The 21188-nt window shown below is 36.8% G+C and overlaps 3 protein-coding genes across 13 annotated transcripts; 2 read left to right on the top strand and 1 right to left on the bottom strand.

The window, feature by feature from the left end:
* Positions 1–8768: 8768 nt before the first annotated feature.
* On the bottom strand, positions 8769–11684 carry LOC122309091 (E3 ubiquitin-protein ligase RING1-like). Of its 11 annotated transcripts, none has more exons than XR_006242334.1 (4): positions 10647–11684; positions 9414–10568; positions 9248–9328; positions 8769–8912 (listed from the first exon to the last, which is right to left on the bottom strand). XR_006242334.1 is itself a non-coding variant. In XM_043122452.1 (2 exons), exons 1-2 carry the CDS (start codon positions 11488–11490, stop codon positions 10555–10557), a joined length of 858 nt encoding a protein of 285 aa, XP_042978386.1. In that variant the 5' UTR covers positions 11491–11684; the 3' UTR covers positions 8769–10554. The 11 variants fall into 11 exon arrangements, 1 of the variants encoding a protein (XP_042978386.1); XR_006242340.1 differs by lacking the exon at positions 9248–9328 and having other exon boundaries at positions 10099–10136; positions 10229–10568; XR_006242341.1 differs by lacking the exon at positions 9248–9328 and having other exon boundaries at positions 10099–10136; positions 10384–10568.
* Positions 11685–12789: 1105 nt separating this feature from the next.
* On the top strand, positions 12790–17572 carry LOC122309086 (protein RETICULATA-RELATED 1, chloroplastic). Its single transcript, XM_043122446.1, has 8 exons — positions 12790–13301; positions 14741–14905; positions 15034–15126; positions 15201–15316; positions 15568–15666; positions 15756–16061; positions 16197–16361; positions 16968–17572. Exons 1-8 carry the CDS (start codon positions 12978–12980, stop codon positions 17248–17250), a joined length of 1551 nt encoding a protein of 516 aa, XP_042978380.1. The 5' UTR covers positions 12790–12977; the 3' UTR covers positions 17251–17572.
* A 1570-nt stretch (positions 17573–19142) lies between these two features.
* On the top strand, positions 19143–20246 carry LOC122309088 (elongation of fatty acids protein 3-like). Its single transcript, XM_043122448.1, has one exon. The coding sequence runs from the start codon at positions 19272–19274 to the stop codon at positions 20094–20096; it is 825 nt and encodes a 274-aa protein (XP_042978382.1). The 5' UTR covers positions 19143–19271; the 3' UTR covers positions 20097–20246.
* The last annotated feature ends 942 nt before the right edge of the window (positions 20247–21188 follow it).

The following is a 21188-nucleotide window of genomic DNA, read 5'->3' as shown; positions in this document are numbered from 1 at the left end:
TGTGGATTTAAGAAACCATGGGAGATTAGCTGAGATAGAAGACCTAGAACCACTTCATGACTTCGTCAATGTGGCCAATGATTTGGCTAATATAATAAAAGCCTGAGGATGGGCTTGGCACCATGGGAGACATATTCACGTGATCCTGAAGAAAAAATATTTAGAGTTTTTCAAATCAAAAAGTAAAGTTTTTTTTTTCTTTCTTTTTCATTTTGGACGGATTTACTTTTAAAAACACATGGGACCCTTACTATTTTTGTTTTTTTTGTTTTTATTCAAACAACTTGCGAGAAATAGAAAGCAGGTGGGAGGAGTAAAGCATTTGGTTACGTTGGAGGATTAAAGTCAACAACTATGCGAGACGAGATTTGAAGACCGAGATCACAGGTATCACGATAAGATTAAATGATCTTCTACTTTAAATTTCTGATGATTCTGAAGTTAGTAATTTTTAACTTTAAGGAAGTTTTTAATATATTATTTACAATTGCTGAGGTGAATATTTATGGTTATATTCATTATTATTATTTGATAAATTCTATATTTATTCACATAGTATATATATAAGTTTTATTTATTTATTTATACTTATTATGAATTATTGATGATAAGATTCATCTTGGAATAGAAATGGAGTATCTCTGAATGATCGCCCTAAATTAATAATAGCTTTTGAGTATTTCATAGTTTAAATGAGTTATACGTGTACCAAAAACTCATTATGATTTATGCACCTGAAGTTGCATAATTGAAATTGTGGAAAGAATATATATTTGAATGAACGTCTCGAATGTGCTTCTGAAGTAGCAATATCGAGTATGCTCCTGAAGTAGCAAAATGAAATGCAAGCATTCACAATATATTCTAAATTTGTATAAGGCCTTTCAGTGACTGATCAAAATAATGAGCTTTTGATAAGAATCATTAGTCACGTCTTACTAGATCTACATCATTCCCTGAAGTGAATGATAATGAATTTATATCATTCTATTCTCTGAAGTGAAAAGAATGATACGTTTCATTCAATTTCTTTGGACGTGATAATGAAACGTATAATAGTGAAACTAAAAGATTAGACGTGATAATGAATATCTTTTCGAGCCAGAAGCTCGTATTGGAAAAGTTATAAGCTTTCTCTTTGGGATGATATTATACAATTATTGAATTAAATATTATGATGCATCAAAAAGTGATATGATTCAAAATATTTGTATCATTTATGGTTATCTTGATCATCCAAAATCAATTACGATAAGTCGAATGATTTTCATATGGACGTCCATAAAAGAACCAGAAGATTCTTTTACTATAAAATCTTACCACCAGAAGTGGAAAGAAAAATTTGCTTGAAACAAATAAGATGAAATTATTCTACGTTATCTTGATTATCATATGTAAACCAGAAGTTCAGATGATAATTAAATTTTGGATGCAATAAGATAAAAATGTCTCATATTCTAGCTGCTAAAATCCCAACGAGGATTGAAATCCCTGTAGGACAATTAAGAAATTCAGCAGTTTAAAGACTTGTCTAAAGGCATGTGAGACGTATTGATACAAAAGATAGAGCATCTCAAAAGAGAAAGGCACAAATAATTTGGTGCTCCTGAAGAGGCCATACCCACAGAACAAGCAATAAAGTCCATCCAAATTTTCAGTATAAAATTCTCCTATATAAACTCTTGAAGAGTATAAATCTCCTGAAGAGTGCCTCCTGAAGAGGTTTTTCATGAAAATGTCTTCCCTTGAAGAGGGACAGGTACTTGAAAATAACGAGATCTCGGTACATTCCGTGAATATTGGAGAAATTATGAATAGAAATAAAATCGTTGTCGACAACGTATTTCCATATGAGATGGCAATTGACATTACCAGAAGTAATGATGAAAGTGAATCAAGAATCGTCGAAAAATACGACATAAAATATTGGCCAAATTTGAAAGAAACAATTCCTGCAGAATTGATTCACTAGTAAAATATGATGCATCGGGATTTATAGTCTAAACACCTAAAGAGGTGATGCTTGTTGAATGTCAGTGGGGATTTATGGAAATGAAATAAAAAAATGTGATATATAAATCACGAGTCAGTTTCTCAATTTCTGCAGAATTGATATCACTAAGTAAAATGTGATAAATATGGACTTGAAATCCAAACACCTAAAGATGTGATTTTTGTTAAATATCAGTGGATATTTATATACATGATATAAAAAGTCTGAAGCTTTTAGAGAAAGTCTATGGAGCAGCCACTGTTTGGCTGAAACCGAAACACACCTTACGTGGCCTAAGTGATTTTCCTTTTTTCTCCTTGCTGCACGTTTCTAGTCCTTCCATCTGTTTTCACTTCATTTGAAAATTTCACTCATCCTCTCTCCACCCCCCAATCCTCTCGCCTCTCTCCACCCCCCAATCCTCTCGCCCCTACCCATGTCGCCCATCCTAAAAGTAAACCGGTGGTGCACCTAAGGGCGTCCCGAGGCCCTCTCTCAGTCTCCCCCTCCCTCAAACGAAGCCCTCGAACCCTGCTTTCTCCCCCACCCCCCGATCGAGTACAGTTTTGGACGGCGTTGCAACGAGAGTGGCTTCTTCTTTTCTGGGATTTCGACGTCGGTAAGCATTTTTTCCAAACTTCTCACGTACTCTTTGTTATTACTCACTAACACTCAAATTCTCACCACTCACGCGCACACACTTCCATTTAGCATTGATAACCCAGACCCACAAATTGTTTCCTCCCGTCGAGTAGTGCCACACACCACGGTCATCACAGTTTTCGAACGACCCCACGCCGGTAAGCCCATTCTTCATTCATATAGAGTTATATCTGAGATTTGTAGGGTTTGTGGTCGATCTACAATTTGAAATTTTGCCCCAACTTATAAAAAACCGATCTCAAAATCTAGGGTTTGTAGTCGATATTTCATTTCTAATTTTCCCCCAAATCACTAAAAGTGGATCTCAGAATGGAGCACTTGTAGGCGATCTGTACTTTGTAATTTTTCCCCGTGGTTATTGAGTGATGTTAACTAACTAGTTTATCCATTTAGATTGTCAAGAAAAATTAGGAATTTCGAATTTAAAGATCAAGAGCATAAACAAAAAAGGAAGTTATTTATTGTAACACCATAAGTTTGTGAAACAATTAATTCATTGGGGTTTATCTCGTTGTTTGAAGGTCGAAGCCCCCCTTATTAGAAAAAAAAATGTGGGTTTTCTTATACAGAGCTTCAAAATTCTTGATTTCTCATTTTTGAGCTTCATTGGCTTCCTTTTTGTATGATTTAAGGTTCTATTTATTTCATTATTTGCTTATCAGTTCATTACTTGATAAAACAAGAATATTTGCTTATGACTTTAACATTCAGGTTATTTTTCCTTTTTGTAATGGGACAAATTTTTGTCAAGGCTTTTGCTTCTCTAGGAGGGTTTGGGCATTAAAATTGTAAAGCCATTAGAGGTTTTTTTTTTTTATTGGCACCAGTTGTAAAAAAAAATTGATTTTGGCAATTATGCAATTTATGATTTATGAGTTTTGTATGTATGCTAATAGAAAAGAACTGCTACTCTTGTTCTCAGGTTGAAGGAGGACAAGAAGTTGTAAACCAAGTACAGATGGATGCCATTTTCTCATAGCAAAGCCATAGGCTCTAATTCTCAATGCACAAAAATTAGAAGATGCAAGCTTGCTCAGTTGATTATTTTGAGTCTTCTTGTTTATAGTTTTGGATTTCAAGTTTGCTCAAGTTGATGTATTCGATCTGTTGATGATTTGAATCTTTTTTTATGTATTCGCAAATTAGTTCATCCATTGTATAGTTTTGGATTTCGAGTTTTTGATGATGTATTCTCAAACTTGTTATAGTTTTGGATTTCAAGTTTGTAATGAAGAATTGAACTGCAATTTTTACTATTGGCAATTTTTGAATTTGTTCCCGAAGTTATATTCTTTTCCTCTTTTTTTTTGACACAGTGCAATGGCTCAAATTTATATACCACAATTTGACAAAGCCTGTACAAAAAGAAGAAAAAATATATCAATCATCATTCAAAACAAAACTCAAAATGCATCACACACGTCTTCAACCAATATAAAATACGTAGCACATGAATGTTGGCACTGGCACTCCCTTGTCGGCAAACTGGGGTAGCACTCGAGACCAAATGCAATGCTGGCACATGAATGCTCCTGAAGTTATACCATATGAATGAGTGATCGACTCTGTACACTGTTGTTTTTATTTCACATATGCAATGCTATATAAATAAAAACACAAAAGTAGAGAATTTGTGAAAAACTCTAGTTATTTATTGTAACAAACTCCAGTTATTTATTGTAACATCATAATTAGTTTGGTACAATGTAGCACATAAAGTAACATCACCACAACTTTACAAGTGACCCATCTAACTACAATGCTTACAAACTTAACCAATCAGCTAAGTCCCCAACACAACATTAATAAAACTAATTTTCCTCTCTTTTGGTGTTTTTCCTCTCTTTGATGGAGTTCTCCCTCTCTCTATTAGAGATCTTTTTTCCTGGCAACTGGACTTTCATTCCACCACTGCAAAAGAACAACAATAGGAACAAGTAGTTAAGCTGCAAGGTGTATACAATGGCAAACGATCACAATTATTCAATCTCCCAAAAAAATTGGTCATGCAAGGGTAGATGGAAACATATTCTATAATACTGGATATTTTGTAAAGCCATAGGATGAACATGATGTACATAAGTAAATCAAACATCACGCTATTCCTAACCTTCTCTTCCTCCTGCATAAACCAGATTGAAGAGGAGCACACTTGAGCATTCAAAGCATAAAAAATAAAATACCAACTTTATCATGCTTTTCATTGATGGTAATGGCCCTAATAACCCAATAAATTATTTAAATAATGGAATGTGTCACTCTAACCTTACTACTTTTCATAAATAAAAGGATATGCTTTTATTCTTGCAGAAAATAATAAGAACACGATGAGGGGATATCTGTTTAAGAACTTATGGTCACTTCGCAAAGATATTAGTGCATTAAAAAAAAAAAACAGTCTGTGCTATACTAATATTTAAGTTGAATGATATTCTTACCCCCAAAAAAAGATAAATCAAAGATAAAATAAGAAAAAGGCCAATGACAATTTTTTGTTTATGCTCTTGATCTTTAAATTCGAAATTCCTAATTTTTTTTGACAATCTAAATGGATAAACTAGTTAACATCACTCAATAACCACGGGGAAAAATTACAAAGTACAGATCGCCTATAAGTCCTCCATTCTGAGATCCACTTTCAGTGATTTGGGGGAAAATTAGAAATGAAATATCGATTACAAACCCTAGATTTTGAGATCGGCTTTTTATAAGTTGGGGCAAAATTTCAAATTGTAGATCCTGATGACCGTGGTGTGTGGCACTGCTCGACGGGAGGAAACAATTTGTGAGTCTGGGTTATCAGTGCTAAATGGAAGTGTGTGCGCGTGAGTGGTGAGAATCTGAGTGTGAGTGAGTAATAACAGAGAGTATATGAGAAGTTTGGAAAAAATGCTTACCGACGTTGAAATCCCAGAGAAGAAGAAGCCACTCTTGTTGCAACGCCGTCCAAAACTGTACTCGATTGGGGGGTGGGGGAGAAAGCAGGGTTCGAGGGTTTCGTTTGGGGGAGGGGGAGACTGAGAGAGGGCCTCGGGACGCCCTTAGGTGCACTACCGGTTTACTTCTAGGATGGGCGACGTGGGTAGGGGGCGAGAGGATTGGGGGGTGGAGAGAGGATGAGTGAAAATTTCAAATGAAGTGAAAACAGATGGAGGAACCGAAAACGTGCAGCAGGGAGAAAAAAGGAAAATCACTTAGGCCACGTAAGGTGTGTTTCAGTTTCAGACAAATAGTGGCTACTCCGTAAACTTTCTCAAGCTTTTAATATGAAAATGTGATATAAAAATCACAAGTTAGTTTCTCGAAGAAACAATATTGATATGATTTTAAAGTGATTGAAATCATATTGAGATTTTTATTAGCTTGAAAGTTACCAAGAGTTTGGATATGCATGATTAACTGCATATTTATATGGATTATTGGATCATGATATATGAAAAATCCCTGAAGGATAGAAAATGCCTGAAACTTCTAATATGAATACATCTAGAAATATGTATTCTATCAAGTTTTAAATATATTTATATGATCTAAATCAATCCAAACGCAAATGGAAACAAGCTATTATTGCAGTTTATATATATGATTAGATGTCATTGAGGCTCCAGAAGAGCTTATGAAAACTGCACATATTTGAAATATAAATCTGAAACCCTTGCGGTTTCAAGGGGAAGATGGATGATATTATTAGTTCTGAAATACCATCTTTTAAATAAAATTAGTATTTCAGATTCATATTATGGGTTTGATAAGAAGTGTGTATTATTAAAAAAGAAATAAAAGGGAGCACACAGAATATCTACCAGAAGATAGAAACACAAATATGAATATTTGTTAAATAATTATTTTATTATCTTGAAGCAAAAATTACAGAAATTTAAGGCATTTTGTCTCATTCTTCAAACGCTCTTGTTCTTCAAGAATCTGCATGGCATCCCTATCTAAAGGGGTGGGCAATCGAAAAGAAGATTTAAGTAAGGATTTTAAATTCTTATTCTCTTACTTTATTGCTCCTATCTTCATGTTGGAATCCAGAAAAAGTCGCTGAAGGATAGCAATATTCTTGTGGAGTTTGTCAACTCCACAAGTTCTAGATTGCAGTCGTTGAGAAAATGCGACAATGGATGATGAGTATCGGGTACCGAGACTCACAAGCTCATAGATAGTTTCATTATCTGACCTATGAGTCAGATCATTATATTGCATGATAGCACCTGTGGTAGAAGCAGGAACAGCTGATGAGCGAGGTGCATAATACCTCATATATTGACCTTGAGAAGATTGCTGAACCATTGCAGAAAGAGATTGTAGGATAAGAATGCAGAAAGAGATTGCAGAGTAAAAATGCAGTATGATTACAGAAAAGTGAAGAAAATGAGATGCGAATGAAGATGAGCTGAATATCTCTTTTATAGAGAAAATTATGATACAACATCTCTCGTGAAGCAAGAGAAAAGAGACGAAATATAGCTTCATAGCTCTGTGGCGCCTGACAGCACGCCTGACACCTATAGAAGAGTTGAAAATCTGCGGTGCTTGTTTGATCTAAAAAGGCTGGCCACGTTTTTTATTGAAAAATGAGGTTAGCGGTTTAATGTTGATGAATTTTTCACTAACTGTGTTATTTACAAGAACTCCAGAAGAGCACAACTCCAGAAGAGTACTGATGAGCAGAAATATCCAGTTGTGATTATTTTATCAACATGGTTCAAGTCTACAATTAGTTGGATATGCAGATGCAGGTTATCTTTCAGATCCACACAGAGGTAGATCTCAAACTGGATATGTATTTACTTATGGAAATTCTGCTATATCATGGAGATCTATCTGCTACCTCTTCAAATCACTCAGAGATCATTGCAATTCATAAGGCAAGTCGAAAATGCATATGACTAAAATCAATGATCCAACATATTCAAGAAAAGTGTGGTCTTCCAGTGATTAATGATAGTCCAAAAACTTTATACGAAGATAATGCTGCTTGTATTATTCAAATTAGAAGATGATAGGTCAAAGGTGATAGAATCAAACATATTTCATCTAAATTCTTTTATACTCATGAACTTCAGGAGAAATGTGAAATTAACGTCAAGCAGATACGATCAAGTGATAATCTGGCAGATTTATTCACAAAAGCATTACCAACTACAACATTTAAGAAAATTGTGCAGAATATTGGAATGCGGAGATTTAAAGACCTGTTATCATACACTTTTCAGGGGAAGTAATGTCTTGAAGATTTGTGCTGATTGTACTCTTTTTCCTTCGTTAAGGTTTTATCTCACTGGGTTTTCCTTTGCAAGGTTTTAATGAGGCAATCCTAAAGCACTTGGCGGTTCACATGAATACTGTACTCTTTTTTCCTTCGCCATTAGTTTTTTCCCACAGGGTTTTTTCTTGGTAAAGTTTTAACGAGACATATTCTTTAAATATAGTCATCCAAAGGGGAAGTGTTATAACTATCTTGAATTGTATGACCACATTTAGTTAGCCGTCAAACGCATAGTACAAGTCGTCAAACACATAGTACTAGTCGTCAAAAGCATAGTCTCTTTTGTAACCCTATATATATGGGTATATTGATGTTATATGAGATACAGATCAATAAGAGAATCTCCTCTCTCGTTCTCTCTCAATCTCTTGAAACTCTCTCATTTTCATTAAGTTTCATAACAAAATCGAATTTTCTGAAGGAGTGAAATTTCTAAAGGTAGGATCTTTAATCGTCTTACAATTCACACGTCACTTTATTATTTATACTTTTATATCTCTTAAAAGGTTATTAGAGCTCCTAAAAAATTTCACACTTCAAGATTAAAAGATTTAGATAAATTCTCTTAAAAAGGAAGAAAAGAGAGATGAGAGTTCTTATATTTTTTTAGACTTTTTTTACCCCACACACAATTAATGTATGTACTCTTATTTAAAGAGTTTTTATATCTGAATTAATTAACTTCTCTAAATATGAGGAAGTTAGATAACTTCCTTAGAGTTGTGATAGTGGCGGTGAGTTAACAAATAACTTTTCCATTCATGTGGGCACGGTGAGTTAACAAATAACTTACAAGAGGGAAATACGAGAGGGAAAATTGAAATATATATATTTTTTTTCTTGATGAGCATTGAGGTAGAACATTGGATCCTTGTCCATCCCTTGACATGGACACATCCTCCCATGCACGCTGCAGGTCTAAGAAGCCAAGGCGTAGCAGCTCCGCCAACTGCCAAGCAGGCCTCCAAACTGAAGTTGTAAGCCCTGTATCAGAAATTAGTACTTGTAGTTGAAGGCAGAAGAAAGAGTGTGGGGACGTCCATGCTCTAAATTTAAAATAATCAACCAAAATGCATGGAAACAAAGAACCACATGGAGGAAGAAGTAGAAATGATGCAGATGCAGCACGACTAGGACAGGGTCCCTCGCTCATTTGGAGAGAATTTTGACAGGCTAAGAAGAAATAGACATGTTTGAACTGAATCACAGTTTGACTGCCCCATATCTTTTCATATCAGGACAAAATTGCAAAATTTGAGATTGGTAAGGGAACTTAGGGAAGTGAGAAACATAGCATATTGAAAAGTCAAAACAGTAACCAGTGCCATGTCTTGCAGAACTTCTTTGCCACCTCCAACCAATTGTCTATGCCTAGTGATAAACACAGCAACTGCTCCAACCTGAATCAAGCACTGGGAGTTTGACTAAAGGTGGAGAAAACAACCAAGACATTGAATAAAAAGAGCAAGGCAGAGTTGGACCCACCATTCCCCACTCCCTCTCTCACTCCATACTCCAAAACTACTGCCTGAGTGTCAGTTTGGAGTGTAAATTGCGTCTACCAGCCCCATTAAACGAAGTTTAATTTGCATTGAAGATGAACATATGAAATGCCTTTTTTCACAATGCATTCTGTATTTGATAATTCGTTTGAACATCAATAAGTTCAGAATGACTTCAAAAAACACTACCATGAAAAGGTGTCAGTCGCAACATTGCTACTTTATGAACTTCTTGAGTAGATAGGACATCAGGATCCATACACATCCATTAATTCAAACCGAGCAGGTTCAATGAACACAGCTACTCGACTCCTATTCCTGTCCAAATTGGACTAACCTCCAAAGTGAGATGCAATAGGGGTGTTTTTACAGGTCAATGAGGCATTAGTTACAACGTTTCAAATTTTCAATGGGGGTGAGGAATGAAATCAATGAATTACAAAGAAGAATAAGCAATCATGTGGAAAAGAGAATGAAAATGTGGGAAATACTGCAAACAATAGGTTAGGCTCAGACAGCTCTGAAAGATTACATATATATCAACTGGTTACTGCATGCAGGTACAATTCCACTCGAGATTGAATCCACGATAGTGTATTATCCAAGGCACACGACCGTTCCTGAAACTAAATCCATCAAGCTAATGAAGGTCTCAAAGCTAAACTTACCTTCATGAAAATCAGAAACTGCAACATGGTCAGAGAAACTGCAACATGTCAAGATCAAGAAACAATAATAAGTGACATTTTAACATAATGAACGTGCGAAAATTGTTTAAATGAAACAGTTTTGTCCTACATCACTGGTATAGATCGATCAGTTTCCAAAAATCACCAGGAGTTCACACAACAGCTACATACATTTGGTCAACCAACAAAGTCGAATAAATTATGTTCGAAATATTGGGAAAATGAAATCATTAGGATGATTTAGTTAAAGAACAGAACATTTACCTGTCAAGCTTCATCGTCTTTTCCTCAGTGTTACATCTTGTTAATCATTACCAAAGTTAATATTTTTACCTGTCTTAAAAGCAACATAATTGTAAATTGTAGAGCCTCGCACAAACTGTTTTTAGCACCGGCATTGATATAAACACAAGGCTATAGAATGAGCCAAGAGCGTCACCAGGAACTACCTGCAAAAAGTTCACAGCTTTGTGACACCAACGCTAGAGTTCAGCAAAGAAAATACTGGGAGTTGATTGCAATCTTACCCCCATGAGAGGCTGAGCTAGCATCTTCGAAATCAAGGTAGCGACGTGTCAAATCCAACACTACACGGAAAGGCCACATAGAGAACAGCCGACTCCATAACCAGTTCAACCAATTTGGCCCGCCTTCCAAGCGAAAATCTTCATCATCTCTGCCTTCAAGATCGTTGTTGGAATTGTCTTGCAGCTCATAGCGGCAAACAGGGCAAGTGTTGTGGATGCGCAGCCAAGGGACAATGCAATCAGAGTGATAGAAATGCTTGCACGGCATCAATCTGACTTCTCCACCAAGATCAAACTCTTCCTTGCATACCGGGCAACTCGGGTCGTTGTCCAAATGCTTTTGCGTGAGTTTCACCCTTGGCAAGGCTTCAATGGCTGAAGCGGCGTTGGGAGGAGGTCCTGGTCGGTCATTCTGCCAAACCATGGCATCGCTAACGTTATTGTCCTGGACAAACACATTTTCTGTTGGCGAAATGGGTCTTGGAGGACGATTCGGTAGGACGAATTCAAGGGTAATCCAAGCTTGCTGAACCGGCCCATCTTCAACTTCTGATAACCATTCAAATCTCCGATCAAAACCAGTATTTGGAAGACGCCTCGTAGATGGGTGAAGTAGGCGAGTCGCAGGGGACGGTTCTGGGCCCCTGGAATCAGTGACAAGCCTATGCATTGACACCTCCAGCTGAAGATATAACTCATGGAAGCATTGGGGACATATTTCGTATAGGTTTGTGGAGGGAACCCTCACAATATGTTGGCAATTTTGACACCAGAAGTAATGGAAGGTTATTGCCCTTCGGATTCCATTAACTGTGAAACGAGATCCGCCGATCATCAGAGACATTGTTTTACGATCCAAAGGAGGATTGCTAGTCTCTGCGTACGTTTTTCAAGGATGTGTTTACGAGAAAAAGTACGTTGGAATTTATAGGCAAGTTGTACGAAGGGCTAGAGAGAGCAAAGGATGGCTTTTGAGGGACTACTTAAAGGATTCGTGGTAGTCCCTTGTTTTGCTTCCTTTTCCTTCTTGAGTTGTGTCTCCTCTCAACAAAGGTAAGTATGATAGAGAAGTGATTCCGAGTCATTTATAGCTTTTGGTCTCCTAATCAAATTCCTAATTAAGAATTTGATTTATGATTCTAGATAATTCAAAGTAACGATAACTATCCTCCAACTAGATTTGAGGAAATTTCTCTAACATAATTTATAAATAAGAAGGGCATTCTTATATTCACTGAGAATCCTTACTCATCAGTCTTTTTTTTTTAAACTTTTTTCAAACATAGAGTTTTTGTTTTTCAAACTACTTAAACATTTTTTAAAAAATTAAAAAAAAAATACGAATGATTTAAAAACACTTCTTTATTCATTAAGTAAAAAAATAAAAAAATAAAATAAAATTCTGTTTAAAATTTCGGTAGAAATCTTACGTGAAAATAGTATTTTCCAAATAAGAAATATTTTAACTACAAAAGTATTTTATAAAAATAAGACGTGGCTTAATATAGGAAATTAAATTATAAAATTATTTTTATTATAAAGTAGATATATACATTATCACATAAAATCATGTTAACTTATGGGTTTATTTTTATAAATTTTTTATATAATTATATCACTTCCCTTATAAACTTGACAGATGCCAATTTAGAAGAAAAAGAAAATATTTTAATTATAAAAGAATTTCATAAAAATAAATCTATAAATTAATATAGTTTAATATAATATATTATATTATAAAATTATTTTTATTATGAAATAAATTTAATAAATTTTAAGAAGATAGTCCATTTATAAATCATATAATATTTTTATATGTGTAACAGTTATCAGAAAAACTCTGCCCCGCCGCCAAACTAACCTGCCAAGAAAGTGGATGGAGCCGACAATTTGGTGCTTTGATGAGAGACCAGCGGATCGTAATTATTTATTTTTCTTTGACAATAGTTAGTTATATGACCTTCCGGTAAGTATTATTTAGGTGCACAGAATGTTGACCTGGGCCGGCCCGGCCCTGTTCAGCCCATAAGAGCTGCAGACCAAGCCGGCCTCGAGTATCGAGTCCACTCATCGAAACCCCGAGTCAACTCACCCGTTGAAGCCTCCAGTTTCGGATTGGGTTCCCATTGTCTGTCACCTAGTCGGTTCTATCAATCAAAACCCCCCAACATCCCTCACCCTTGTTTCTCTTCCGTCTCTCTCTCTCTCTCTAACGCGCCCCTCCCTAGAGAGAGAACGACTGACGGTACCTCTTATGAGAAACTTTTACCTCTAATTTTCTCGGTATCCAAATAGGGAACTTCGATCCCAAACAAATACAAAAAAAAAAAAATGTCTCACGCGGTGTTCCAAACGGCCCAAATTATGCCCATAAAGACCTTATCATCGAAGCCCAAGGTGAGTCCCCTCTTGCCGGCTGCACATCCGGTGGCCGGTAAGATGGCCCGGAGGGGGCTGGTGATAAAGGCCTCTCCTTCGTCTTCTTCGCCCGTCGTGGAAGAGGATTCCGTCGGTTTGTTGGAGCGCTGCTTTATGGCGCCACCGGCGGCGATAATTAGTCCGGTTATGAAGGGAGAGTACGGCTCGTTGGGAGCGGTCACGTTGGAGAAGGGCAAGCTCGATATGTCTCAGAAGCAGGCCAAGTCTAGCCCCGAGGTGTGCTTTTTTTTTTATTTGAAAAACTTTTTTATGCGTTAGTTGGTTGAGAAAAACATCTTCTAGTTCTTTTATTTTCCGGATGGTCGCTGTGAAACTGGGGGAAAATAGAAGTGTATAATTTGAGAACCTTAGCTGAGACCTTACGGAATGCAATTTTTGGGGGTTGGGGCTCTTAGCGTTCAGGAACCAAAATCATTGAAGAGAAATGAAATTTACTTTGAATTTTATACTTAGGGCCCATGGAAGGCGTTTGATTATTCACTATTTGGTTTTCTTTAGTTAAACTCTTAATTATAAAGAAAGCAAATGCATGTTTGACTGCTCCTAGTTTTCTAGTTTTCTTAGCAACCGAATGAAAGGTTAAGGGCTGATTTGGCTCTCCAGTACCTAACTGGAAGACAAAATTGAAGCTCTCACTGACAGGAAATGCGTGACTGACTGAGACCTTGTGGAGAAATTATATATGGTATTCCTTTTGCGACCCTAGCATCTTAGCCCGTTGTATCTGTGTCATATGCTCCTTGTTGACGCTTTAGGACCTTAGGCTTATTGGATCACCAAACTACCTTCATCGGAGATGTTATCTTTTTTGGGATAATATAATATCAACATGCTTTTTCCCTACTTTTCAAATTGAAAGGGAAATAGGTGTTTAGAAACCACCTGGTTTCCTGAAAAAAATAGTTATGATTTAGAACATCATCAAGGCTGGGTCCTTTGGATCCACCCCAGGGAGTAAACCCTGGATACAAGGCCCCATTCACCAGATTCTAATAATTTAGGCCCCGTTTGGTTACACATATGAGATGAGATGAGATGCTTTGAATAGTAATGCATAAAATATTGTTATAATATAACTTTTTAGTATTAATTTTGTATTAGAATTTGAAAAAGTTAAATTGTTTATTATATTTTGTACGGGGATTTGAAAAAGTTGTAATGATGAGTTGAGAAGAGATTTTTAGTTTTGGTTAACCAAGCGGGGCTTTCTTATCGCATAAAAATATGAATCATGGAACTGAATAATTTAGTTCTCCAACTGTGTTAGTTCTCAACTACTATTACCATACCATCAAGAACTATTTTACTTGTGCATGACAACATAATACGAGTTGGCATTTGACTGTTCTCAGAATAAAAGTGTCCTTAAAAGATGAAATGGGATTTCTTTTGATGTATGAAACTGGTCAAATTGGTAGGTTTGCATCATCAAATTTATATATATCTTATATCGCGGAAGCTCTCTCTTATACTTTAGGGAATCAACATTTTTATAGATTTGATCATTTTCTTTTTAGTTCGGGATAGGTCTGATACTCTGGTTCAAGGTTCATCCACTGAACCTATTAGCTGAAAGTTTCTACTTTGCCTTGGTTTGATAATTTTTATAAACAATTGTTCAGTGTTTGGTCAATGACTGACCTTTGAAATTGCAGACTGCAATTGGGGGAGGCGGCGGAGACATTGGGAAGAAAATAAATCATGGTGGTGGTGATGGTGGTGATGACGACGGTGATGATGATGATTACTTTGATGACTTTGACGATGGCGATGAAGGAGATGAGGGAGGCCTATTTAGGAGACGGAAATTTCTTGAGGAGGTTAAAAACTCTGATACATTTTCAAAAACACTAAGTCATGTTCCTAGGGTAGATAAGATTCTTTGTCTGCTAATGCTGTTAATATCGATGTTTTTCTGATGCAGTTATAATTTTGTGCCTTTTACCAGCTGTTTGATCGTAAATTTGTAGATGCCGTATTAAACGAGTGGCAGAAAACAATGATGGATTTACCTGCTGGATTCCGCCAAGCTTATGAAATGGTATAGTATTTTTCTAAGTTTCTGATTTTTGCCAAGAATTTGTCTCTGGATGCCTATTGAAATTTTGCCTCCAGGGTTTGGTTAGCTCTGCTCAAATGGTGAAATTCCTAGCAATCAATGCCAGGCCAACTACGACTAGGTTTATATCCCGAGCACTTCCTGAAGGAATGTCAAGGGCATTTATTGGCAGGTGATTTTGTTCAACTTTGATTTCATCTTATGGGCTGTCTACTTACCAACATTCCAACTTAGCCTTTTGCTTCATTTAAAATAGTCTTTTGCTTCATTTAAAACTTAATCCTGTTTAATCTCTCTTTTATGAATGTGTTTACTATTTGTATAGGAAACATTTTGGTGAATGTTTTACATTTTTTTGCTTTTGATTCAATTTTAGTGAGAAAGATCCCTAATTATCTAAACTAAAATTATTATGTTGCACAGGATGCTTGCAGATCCTGCCTTCTTATATAAGCTTCTTTTGGAGCAGGCTGCTACAATCGGTTGCTCAGTTTGGTGGGAGTTGAAGAATCGTAAGGATAGGTCTGTGCTCCCTTTTGTGAAAAAGGAAGCAAAACTTTATCTGGTGTTCTTTACTTCACTGCTCAGTTTCTCCTTCACTTTGGTTGTAGGATAAAGCAAGAATGGGATCTGGCACTTCTTAATGTGCTCACGGTAGCAGCCTGCAATGCCTTTGTTGTTTGGTCACTTGCTCCTTGTCGTTCATATGGGAACACATTCCACTTTGATTTGCAAAATACATTACAGAAGCTGCCAAATAATATATTTGAAAGAAGTTACCCATTTCGTGAGTTTGATATGCAAAAGAGAATCCATTCATTCTTCTACAAGGCTGCAGAGTTGTGTATGGTTGGGTTAAGTGCTGGAGCTGTACAGGGTGGATTGTCAAACTTTTTGGCTAGTAAAAAGGAGGGAAGGTAAGCATATCTTGTAAACATGTGTTCCATTTACCTGTTATATTCATCATGATAGAAGGATGTAAAGATCTCTGCTGGTGATTGGGTGAACTAGTCCAACTAATTAACTTTGGATGACTATTAACTGTTTGGCAGGTTATCTGTGACAATCCCATCCATGAGTACAAACGCACTTGGTTATGGTGCTTTCCTCGGTCTTTATGCAAATCTCAGATATCAGATGTTATGTGGATTCAATAGAGCAATAAGCAGCCATTTTGATGTCATTGGCGTGGCTCTGGTGTTTAGCACGGCTTTGAGGTCTGTGACTTTCATTAGGAAACAGTTGTTCATTTATCAAACTTAAAATTGTGTTGGCAAGCATTTTCGCACTTTCCCATGCTGATAGAAGGGTTTCTTTTCCTTTACCTGACTTAACCTTCCCCAATTTGTTAGGTTGATATGATATTCTTAGGGATTTGGCTACACTGTCAATATAGTCAATGTTCACTTGTGATAATCCAACCGTAGTTGCCTCTCTTTATTGTTGTTTTTTAACTGTAGCTATTAGTTTAATCATGTTTATGGCGGGGTGCTTTTATTTTTATTTTCTTCCTTTTTTATAAATAAACAAGCAAATTTTCTTCTTATTTTTTCCTTCCTTTATAAAATAGATATGATATTGGTTTTTTTTTTCTGTCTGTCAATCTGATAATATACCACTTAATCATGTAGTCTTGTTGACATACTTTCTTGATATGTTGTGAGAGTTTCATTTAGTGGCATGAGGGACCCATTGACGTACGTTGTAGATGACATAGATGTCACCTAAACTTTGACTATGGATGTCGAAAGTGTTTGTTTTGTGTTGGATCTTTACATCAGAGCTTGTGAAATTGTTTAACTCTTGCTAGTGATTGTATGCAGGATTTTGAATATCCAATTAGGAGAGAGATCAAGGCTGGCTTGGCTAGGGGTAGAGGCAGATCCGCTGGTTGATTCAGATACTTTCTTGAAGGTTTACAACAGACCTTCAGAGGATGCTGATAGGCCATCTTCAAAATGGTTTATATCAAAGAATGCCATTGTTTCTGGACTCGGGCTCCTTGGCATCAAACAGGAGAAGGGTGACTCTGTTGCCGATGGTGAACCATCAGCTCCGAAGGCTCGGAGAAAGAGGATTGTTCGGAAGAAAGTGACTACAAGTTGAGCATGGTTTTCTTATCGTGTAATTGTTATCACTGTCCAGTTTTGCCATCTGATAAAGACGTGGCTAGCTTGCTCATCGGACTTGAGAAAGTAGGAGCTGATCGTAATGATTCATGACTGCTTCTGCCGTGGACAACCTAGAAGGAACAGGCCTAAATGACCATGACGAGAATAATTTTTTTATTTTTATTTTTGGGGGTTGGGTGGGGGCGAATTTCTTGATTTTTATTTGAACTCTTGTACTTTAACTAAGTAAACACATTGTGTAAGACTGCTGTTTGCAGAATTTTTCTAATAGGTTTGAAGATTTTGTTCCCAGATTACATATTTTGATCAGCGATTTGATCATTTCTTTTGGCATCTAACTCCCGAACTACACAGAGACTTTCAATTAATGCTGTTACCCTCCTTAGTGATGAATGTCAACCCATTCTCTCTGCACACAATCCAACTGCCAAAAATTGTAATGAATTTGTGTGACTCGCCCTAGATTGAGTCGGCAATCCAACAAGCCTCTTCATGCACGTGTATATGCCCAGAATGTCTTGCTCACTGTTCACCACTTGGGTTGAATTTTTTTTTTTTTGAAGAGTCACTTGGGTTGAATTTGGAACCATAATATATAGCAAAAATATGATACGAATAAGTGGGGTGTCTAGGTGTAAAGAGAGACTCACTTCAGCATTTGAATTTTCAAACCTGGAAGAGGCCGAACACTTGCTTGGTGTTGGTAATCTGACGCTTGCAAACACGGTGGGATTAGCAGCAAAGCTGCTGTACTTATAATGTGGAAGTGGTTTGAAAATGTGATTTTGTATTAATATTCTAAGTGGTTAGTACTCTCGCATACATTATTTTTTTGGGTAAGATTTGAGAGGACTCAGAGGAGCATTCTTAAAGTAGAGAGCTGCTACGTACAATTTTGTGCCTGTACGCGCACCCCTGTGATGTGGCAACACATTACGTCAGCATTTATTTTATTAAAAAAAAAAAAAAGCAAAACAGAGGAAGAAGTAAAGTTTTCTTTGGTTTTCATCTTTGTTGATTTCGAAAAGAAAAAGCTGAGTTTTGTACAGGACTTCGTCTCGCCCATTTTCTTTCCAAACTGTATCCCCCAAAGCAGCTTCAGAAGCAAAACGTCTGTTTGCAACTTTGCATAGGATTGCTCTGAAATTTTTCTTCTACTTTTTCTTTTCGAGTTTTCTTCTTCTTCTCTTACTGCTTTTACCCAGTTTTCATGCTATTAATTATTTCTCGATTTGTTTTCCGGGCTTTTCTTCCTGGGGGCTTCTTTCTTCAGCTTGAATATATACCATTGCTCCATGTGATTTCTTTTTGATCTTTTGTCCATAAAAACCACCCAGTCAAAATAAATTATATCCTGAGTTGCGCAATGTTCACAGTAGAAATTTTTGGCTGATATTCTGTTTGGCTGTCGAGAAAACTCAGGAAAAAAAATGAAAATTAGTTCCAAGTTCTAACTGGTACACTCTAAAATTTCCGGTTTCGAGAAACTTAGAAAAAGTGAGCTAGATTTCGATGCAAAATATACATGGTATCAAAACTCTCATCAATGAACACATAGACCAGGGAAAAAAATTAAATCTAAAACAAGAAGAAAATAGATAGCAAGTCTTTTACGAAGCAGATGAATCGTTTTCAAAATAAAAAGTGATTAAGAGGGCCAGATAAACGTTTCATTGAGCGGAGGAAGAAAGGAAATGTGGCAAATGCTGATCTTTCGGAGAGGAGAAGGAAATCTGATAAGAGGACCCAACGTTTGAAAACACACTGTTTTTTCTAATTTTAAACAACGACGTCGTCGCATTTTGCCACCTCAGCTGGTGTGCACGGGGCTTTCCCCATTTATGCCTGCAAATAGACTTTTTCTACTTTTAATACCCCTTCGACTTCTGGCCAGTGATTGTGATATAAAATCATATCCAATATAAGTATACCTCATCATATTCAGAAAAGAAGAGACCACCTCCTCTCTTCCCCCCGACCCACCGTTGCCTGAAAATGAACCCCATTGTCTCAACCCTCCAATACTGGCTAGTGAACCACCCAACAATCCTCCACTTCTCATGGACTCCGGGTCTAACCCCTGCCTCCACCCCTCTCTTCCTCTTCCTCACCCTCCTCTCTTACCTCTCCCTCACCTTCCTTCTCTCCCGCCGCCTTATCCCACTCCCCTCCTCCCTTGGTCCCAGCGTCCTCAAACCCATCTCCGCCCTCCACAATCTCGCCCTCCTCCTCCTCTCCCTCGTCATGGCTGTCGGTTGCACCCTCTCCATCATCACCCACACGCCTCACCTCCACTGGATCATCTGTTTCCCTCCACACACCCGTCCCTCCGGGCCCCTCTTTTTCTGGGCCTACGTCTTCTACCTCTCCAAGATTCTCGAATTCGTGGACACCCTCTTGATCATTCTCAGTAACTCCCTCCAACGGCTCACCTTCCTCCACGTCTACCACCACTCCACAGTCCTGATCATGTGCTACATTTGGCTGCACACCTCCCAGTCCCTGTTCCCCGTCGCGCTCGTGACCAACGCCTCTGTGCACGTGGTCATGTACGCCTACTACCTATTGTGCGCCATCGGTGTGCGGCCCAGGTGGAAGCGCCTTGTCACGGATTTCCAGATCGTGCAATTCTTGTTCAGCTTTGCGGTCTCGGGTCGGATGCTCTACGAGCACTTCACCGGATCCGGATGCTCCGGTATCTGGGGTTGGTACTTCAACGCCGTTTTCAATGCCTCACTTCTGGCTCTCTTTCTGGACTTCCATGTTAAGAGTTATACGAAGAAGAACAACAAGATGGGTCAAAAGGACAAAAGGTCGTGATTTTTTTGTTGGGTCGGCGATTCTATTTTATTGGACGGTCACGATTGTTTAGAATCCTTATCTTTTGATTGAGAAACGATTGTGTGGTTGTCACTTGTCCTTGGTCATGGATGTTTGCCATTCATAAGTCGAACAATTCATTTTCTTGCACCATATGACTTTGGATTGAGATATTCTCTCTCTTGACTGTGTAGCCTTTGTACGTAGCTCAATCCAAGCAAGCAGAGTGATGTTTTGTCCAACGACGGCGCTCGCTCTCTGTCTACCTCCGTTATCTCATAACTAATTTTTGGTCAATTCATTAGCTAATAATTTTATTTAAAAATCTTTACGCTATATATCGTGCATACACTATCCTTTAATTTAAAAAATATATGATATTATTTGATTTAAAATATAAAAACGTCAGAAATTTCCAAACTCCAATATGTCCTAAAAGTAATAAAGGAATACCACTTTTAAATAAATAAAAAAATAGCAGCCATAAACAATATGCTCATTCCTAAATAAAAAAGAGTTTTAAGTATTTGACCTAATGTTCAAATAAAATAGGTGGGTTTTCGAATTGATTAGTTAATTCAGTTCAAATAAAATTACTTATTTAGCCAACATTGTAGGTTTTCGAATTGATTAGTTAATTCAGTTGACGTTATTTATTTGTATTATTTAAACGAGTAATGTTAGATATAATCTTAAAGCGTAAAAGCTCAACACATTTTTTTTGAAAAAAAAAAAGAAGTATAATTTGTAATTAAAAAAATAATTATTTTATGTAAATTTTATATTTAGCAATTTTTTTTAAAAAAATTAAATTGATAAAACTTGGCCATCCTCAAACTTGCAAATTTGGTTCCTCTATTTGAATTTGAGGATCGATAGAATGGTATAAAATATTTGGCTTTGGGCTCGGTCCATTTGGTCTTGACCCATTACATATCATGAAAAGGAAAACAGAAAAAATAAACGAGTATCCAATACATTTACGTTGAATAATTAGAGTTTTTCTCCTCATACGAAAAAATAATCAAAATTATAAAATGAAAAAATTATAGATTAAAAAAACTAAGCATGATTCTTTGGTTTGATTATCAA

Source organism: Carya illinoinensis, chromosome 5 (genome assembly GCF_018687715.1).
Source record: "Carya illinoinensis cultivar Pawnee chromosome 5, C.illinoinensisPawnee_v1, whole genome shotgun sequence".
Taxonomy (NCBI): Eukaryota; Viridiplantae; Streptophyta; class Magnoliopsida; order Fagales; family Juglandaceae; genus Carya; species Carya illinoinensis.
This window is presented reverse-complemented; position numbering and strand designations above follow the sequence as displayed.

Excerpts from the sequence above, each read along its gene's own strand:
- LOC122309091 (XM_043122452.1), bottom strand. The coding sequence starts at position 11,490 with ATGTCTCTGATGATCGGCGGATCTCGTTTCACAGTTAATGGAATCCGA.
- LOC122309086 (XM_043122446.1), top strand. The coding sequence starts at position 12,978 with ATGTCTCACGCGGTGTTCCAAACGGCCCAAATTATGCCCATAAAGACC. Across the intron at positions 13,302-14,740 it reads AGGCCAAGTCTAGCCCCGAG|ACTGCAATTGGGGGAGGCGG; the intron begins GTGTGCTTTTTT and ends TTGAAATTGCAG. Across the intron at positions 14,906-15,033 it reads GACGGAAATTTCTTGAGGAG|CTGTTTGATCGTAAATTTGT; the intron begins GTTAAAAACTCT and ends GCCTTTTACCAG.
- LOC122309088 (XM_043122448.1), top strand. The coding sequence starts at position 19,272 with ATGAACCCCATTGTCTCAACCCTCCAATACTGGCTAGTGAACCACCCA.